The sequence below is a fragment of the Cyprinodon variegatus genome, unplaced genomic scaffold, assembly GCF_000732505.1.
Source record: "Cyprinodon variegatus isolate N-32 unplaced genomic scaffold, C_variegatus-1.0 Scaffold83, whole genome shotgun sequence".
Lineage (NCBI taxonomy): Eukaryota > Metazoa > Chordata > Actinopteri > Cyprinodontiformes > Cyprinodontidae > Cyprinodon > Cyprinodon variegatus.
The window spans coordinates 319,846-326,640 of record NW_015150536.1 but is presented as its reverse complement, the minus strand read 5'-3'; the positions used below and the strand labels follow the sequence as shown (position 1 = coordinate 326,640).

The window sequence follows — 6,795 nt, the reverse complement described above, 5'->3', positions numbered from 1 at the left end:
CTGATGTGTATTGTCTTATTTAACTGGCTATGAACATAACACCTTGCTCCATTCATGTTGTCCCGTGTTTACAATCTAATTATCAATTTATGTTACCAGACTACATTAAAAAAGGTCACTTCGCATCCCATTGCAAATGAGATAATAGCGTATTATGCATGTATGCGATCCATTTTCAAAAACAGGCTCTTACCACAATGATCACTTCATGTAAACCCACTCTGTATTGTTGAGTATAGTTAGTAAATGTTTTTATGATATGCAATCCTCGTCTAGGTGATTCCATGGTAAAGTTGAAACATAGACTGTAACAGATTATAGGTACAGACTACAGCATAGGCATTGGTCTAGGTTTTAAGTCAAACATGAATTTAAATAAAGTCGGAGCGAACTGGAGTCTTTGAATTGAAAACCGCTCATTAACCACTACATCACTACCATGCAGAAAACTGTTGGATGGATAGGCTATTTTTCATTGAATTTAAACTTCCCTGTGCAGTCCATACACAGAGTTCCTACAGATCCTTAAAAAGTCTTAAAAGCCATTGAATTCTTCAATATAAATTCAAGGCCTTAATTGCCATTAAAATGTCTTAAATCAGTCTTTCTTAGGTCTTACAATTGTTTGCACATCATAAATAGGATTTTATTTTTGTGATCCATGACAAAGATTAAAATAATTGACAATATTTTTCATACATTTACCGAACCCCTCGCTGTAACCATTATTGGTTCCGTCCCGATAGCGGAACCCAAAAAAGCGATTATGTGGCCAGAACTATGGGTGATGTGCCACTAACACCAAGGGAGACAGTGATTCGCCTACATGTTATGAATGCTGGCGTACCATAAAAAATAAATTATGAACTGTTTAGTTTGTGCCTTGAACTCATTTGCCCAAAGGAATACGTTACTTGGATATAATGGAATATCTTCAGAACAGCTCCAAATGACACAAAACTCATATGGGTGAGTAGAACACGATGTAATAACCTTTAAACCGACCAATCGACCAATGTAAAAGAAAAAAAAAAAAAAACGGCGTTCCCCTTTAAATTCTACAAAAAATAGGCCAACCATCCAACAGTTTTTTGCATGGTAGTGATGGGTTAATGGGGTAATCTTGAAGCATTTCACATATTGCCAAACTGTATTGATGCTGTGTTGATACTATCTCACAGAACAGTGACACCTGCTGGACATTTAAAGACACTACAGGCAGCTTATTTAATAGAGGAATTGATTGGATGACCTAGTAGAATGATATAATTAAAGTTATTGTAGGTTATATTGTATTATTTCATATCTATATTTAAATTAAAAATATCCTTGATATTTTTAGATACAGCCAATACATAATGTAAATGCTTGTAGATTAGGATTTTAAATCCTAATTTTAAAACAATAAGTACTGTAAAAACAGTAAATAAACTAAGAGTCGATTTGAAATTAACTTTAATTCAGATAAGTTGAGAAATAACGGAGAGGAAAAGTACGATACAGCGAGAAAATTAAAAGAAAAACGTATAAGCTGAAACGTTCCTATTCCTTTTAGGCTGCTCCAAAATTCTTGATCATTTTATTGATAAACCGCAAAAGATGAGACGTTTTTTTTAGCAAATGCATCATGTTGACAGATACGTTTTTAAACCAAGTTTGGTGAGTCAGTCAGTTAGAAACAGCTCCTGTATCGGTCACATGACTTTCTTGAAACAACACGCGCACCAATACAGTCTTTTGATCTATGGGCTCAACGCATGCACCGACACATCGGGGTTAGTGGACCCATCACTACTGCATGGCTAAAACCACTGCCAGGGAATGTAGATGAAGCACCATGGGAATCAACTCAGTGGAGACAGTGGAGATGTGCGAAGCGTGAAACTCAAAGCAGGTATTTCTCCATTCTGTTCCACCCTTGTCTCTGCAATGCCTCCACAGCATCTCCCAATTCAACAACAGCACCAGTAGAACCAAATCTCTGCATAATGTTTGGCGGTACGCCGACAATGAAAGTAGAGCGATTGAGAAGGGAACAAAAAAAGTTAGTGAATTCAGTTCAGTAGTTTTTACAAATAGTTTTGCACCGATAGCAGTATCGGGCGGGGCCCCAATCCAGCACTAAAATGATGGTATCGATATCGGCAAGTACCAAGAAATAGGGCATCAATACCATTTTGAGAGCAAAAAGTTTATTCAACTGTTGTCACCTATTCCAGGTAGGCAATAAAAAGTTCTACTGGATTCACTTTGTATTAGTCTTTTTCCTGCTTCACAAAGGTAGGCAGCAGCTGGACAAAGACATGATGGCAATTATTTTACATCCAAGTAGTATTCAGTTCTTCATATATACACACACACACATCAATTTCAAACAGATGGTATCAGTATTGGCCAATACTGCACAGCCAGGTATCGGGGGCCAAAAAATGGCATTGGCGCAACACTGGTTACAAATATATCTGTTATTTGTGTGTTTTTAGCTTTCTTCCAACATCAAAAGTTTTTCAAAATTTGAAAAATATCTACTGGGCCTGAAAGTAATGGTTTATGTTAAAATAAACATTTGGGGTAAACTTGTCGCTAATAATGAAATTTTAAAAAGTCGAATCGCTCTAATGATAAATATGTGACGCACATTTCAGGCCTAACAATTTATCCCTCGAAAAAACAGAGCAAAATAGAGGCTATATTTTCTTCACCAAAAAAAAAAGAAAAAGAAAAATTAAAATTGAACTATTCCATTTTTTTCAATGCTGAGTGGTTTTTTTCCTAAATACATTAAAAGTGACAACAAAAGTACACTTTTATTGCTTCCAATGGTCATAGGACGTGGAATCTACTTTTAAATAATGGTACTTTATTATACAGTCATCAATGGAGGTACAGTGTGAGCACCTCTACACAAGGATATTTTTTTAGTTTTATTGCTTTTTAAAATCCAAACTTGTCTTAACATTCCAAGTATGAAATGTAAAATCAAATATCTTCGTAAGGCAACTGTTGTAGGTTTTTTCTTCCAATTTGATTACATCAATTCAATAAAAAATGTGAATAATAATAAGGAATACTTTGCAAAACAAAAGCAGAAAATTATTCTTTATTAATAAAGTAGAAAAAAAATAATCCATGATTCATTTTAACACAGCTGCCAAGCTCACACAATGCCATAAGTCTGTTAACCAGACCCTCTTCTTGCTCTTAGCAGTAATGATTTATGGATTATTTTATAAATGGATTTATTCTGTTAAAAATAAGATTATCGGCACCTCTCTAAGTATAATTGTTTCATCTTTCAAAGGTGAGGCAGCATCTGAGGTAACAATAGAACCTGAACTGTTTCTGGACTGTTTTGATCCAGTTAAGCTTTCACTGCATAATTATTAGCTTCAACAAAGCCTTCAATTAGGAAATTAGATTCCGTTCCAACCAAGTAAGAAATCTGATTATTTCTGATGTTCCTAACCTTACTCTTAACCTACAGGTTACTTATTGCTCCTAGAATTTCTAAAAGTAGAATAGGTAACAGGTTCCTTTCCTGTGGAACCAGCTACCCCTTTCATTCACGAGGAAGACACCCTGTCTACTTTTAAAGCTGGGCTTAAAAAATCTCTTAGGTGATAATGTCACTTATTACATAAATAAATGTTAAAACACATAAGACACATTACATTAGGAAAACCTCCTCACTGTCTGGCTGCTGTCAGTCAAAAGTCCTTTAGCCAATTAGCATCAAGCAGGCAGCTTCATGACCATCCCCTGCTGTATAGACCCCTTACATATTTACCCTAACTGGGAGTGACGTATTTTATTCAATCAGGGCTCTACTTTCTCGCTGCTTACCTCAATGGCCTTAGGCTCAAACCTCAACAGGGATTTGTCATGAAATCAGGTGTATTTTAGTGCATATTTAATCTAGTATAATTATATAATATTTATGAAATTTGACAATGCATATTTCACCAATCATTTTATGAAATTTACAGGTGAGGTTTAGCACCCATAGTATTCAATGAAAAATTGCTACTGCTGGAGAGAAATGTTAGCTATTTGGGCTGAGCTTTCCCTGTGACTAAGTGCCCTTTGGCATTAAAACTGACTCAGACCTTGTCTGCATAACTGTTTCTTTCCTAGACAGAGGCAATTGTAGAGATAGTTTAACATTACATATTCTAACATAGTAATAATTTATGGATTAGTGTTTCTATGTTCCTCTAGTATGTCTGCTTCTCTCTCTTTGAACCCTGACTATGCCTCAGCAAAACACTAAACACACTTAACCTTGGTTCTTCTTGAAGTTTCTTTTTGTTAAAGGGAGTTTTTCCTCTTCAATGTCACTGCATGCTTGCTCAGTGGGAGGAACTACTGTGGAGTCATTGATGCAATATCAGCCAGTATCTATTGTCCCCCATGTTCATCCAGCAGGAGTGTGTCCTACAAGTTAATGACCCAATGCATTCAGCTGGTTTTCCTTATAAGAAAAACTCATTATCAATCTGACTGTATGGCATGGTTGAATTGTCTCTGTAAAGTGCCTTAAGATGATGTGTTGTGAACTGCCGCTATATAACTGCATCAAACTGGATTGAATTCACTATGGCCATTTTCAAAATTATAGGCTTGTAATGTAATACTTATTTACCATGGCTGTATGCATTGCACATTTGTGAAAGGCCTATAAGCAGTCGAAAATGATATTCACTTTTGTCAGAATAATTATTTGCAATTTCAGCTATATACACTCACTCTACATGCAGCATTGTAAGGTAATGATCAGAAGATGAAAATCTGTTTCTTTTTTTGAGGACTGAGTATTGGGTACCTCTGCTCTCTTACTTCAAATACATTTAGTTAAGAATATCTTTTACTTCCCCTACACAGGTACAAAGAAAGCAGACATAGGGAAGTAAATCCTGTACCTGTAGTAAAGGTGGTGGAGACCACTGCACTGGTATCAAGGCCTCTAGCAGCTTGGAGCTTAACTGTGTACTCTGTGCTCTCCGCCAATCCCTCCAGTCGAATCCATGTGTCCTCTGCATCAAGAATCAGCTCCTAGTGCACACAAAGGACCAAAATTATTAACATACACTATAAGAAGTTTATATTTTCTTACAACCTTAATCACAAGTATTACCAACTAAAAACCTAAGGAGAAAATACATAGTTTTTAAGCTTTGAAAAAGATAAAACACTAAACCCAGATTGGGGAATTTCAAAAGACAATTAAGCAATTCTTGGACTAAAAAGTAAAGATAGCATAAGAAATGTGTCAGAGGAAATCAGATAGATCTACACTTTCACAAAGTTGAATGTGTTGAGAAAAAGAAAAGGTCAAAGGAAATAAACAGCAAAGAAAAGCTGCCATATACTGCATATGAAGAAAGATGAAGGTTTCCAAGACTCAAATAATATATAATTGCAGTGGCATAGTCAAAGGACTACAATGAAGCAGTTTTCATAGAACTAGGAGTATACTGTAAAAGAAGTTAGAGGAGTAAACTTTGTGAAATAAATAAGGAGGCCCTTTAGAGGAATAAAAACTTGTTTATGTCAGTATTAGTATTTTTAATGAGAGTACAACAACGTTGCCTGGATGAACATTAAATATAAAAGAGGATAATGAAACATTTAGTCGGATTGGAAAAGCAAGTCACATGTTCCAATGCAATGTGTTAATGTGAATTATGCATTGAAACAGCCGGTTAAATGGTGTCTCTCTGTCTCTGAGGAGCTGACATTCATCCATCGGAGGGTTTTCAGGGTCAAGATGTTTATTGCATTTGAAGAGCCCTGTCTTATCAAGGCTAATGTGTACCTCTGTACACTTTCATATCAATTGTGTATGTGCGGTTGAGTGGTAGAATGTGGCTGGGTGTGTAATTGTTCTTGTCTTAGATATTATTATATGTAACAAACTGTTATACATAAACATATAAAGAAAATCTGTAAATATCAGTTAATATTGCAATTTAGTTGTCTAAATTAGAAAAGGCTGTTATCTAAGCATGAGAGAAGGTTCTGAAAGGTGGAACCTGTTTTAGCAATAAACAGAGATTACAGAAGAAATATATTATAAAACAGAATTTCATACAAGGTGGATTTTCCAGATAACTGTATTTCATTTCTTCTTCAGTTGGTTGGTTTCTGACAAACAAACTAAACACTACAGAAAGCACATTATAATTGGCATGCATAAATAGAAGGAAATTGTGGAGAAAATAGAAGAAATTCTTATTTTACCTCAGTCTCTGAGGACGGGAATCTGTGCGCTCAGTGAGCTCAGGCTCACTTGACTATAAAGAAATTACAGCACACACTGACTCCTTAGAAACCACATACACACCTCTATATTTATGAGCTCTCCTGGTGTAGAAGTATAAAAAAGTCTTAAAATGAATTTCATTTTAACAGAAAAAGAAGTACAACATTTAATTTAAGTAAATTTATTCATGTGGGGAAAGAATTATGCTGTGAAACAGCGTTTTTTAGATATACATTGATGTCAGAATCACCTCTAGTGATACTATACAACCTCTTTTTCGCAGAAGTTTGGCATTTACTGCAGTCTGCTATATTGTTTCAAAATGTAAGGGGATACAAAGAGGGAACTTTGGCTATTTTTTTTAAACAATCCTCTTGATTGTTCAGAGTTGTGGTGATATATTGTGTTCTCTTTATCTTTGTTTCTCTGCTGGTTTTCTATGTTGTAGGCCTGGAGACTGAAGTTTAATTTATACGGTTCCATCTGAAGTCAAACTCTGTTTAATGGTGTGCACTTTTTGTCATCCGTACCTA

The 6,795-nt window shown here is 35.4% G+C and overlaps 1 protein-coding gene across 1 annotated transcript in view; it reads right to left on the bottom strand.

Moving 5' to 3' along the window:
* The window catches only part of tnr (tenascin R), a 240,956-nt gene that overhangs the window by 18,927 nt on the left and 215,234 nt on the right, over window positions 1–6,795 (bottom strand). The window contains exon 25 of the mRNA XM_015373217.1: window positions 4,920–5,052. Within this exon, the coding sequence (XP_015228703.1) occupies window positions 4,920–5,052 (133 nt within the window). The remainder of the gene's footprint in view (window positions 1–4,919; window positions 5,053–6,795) is intronic.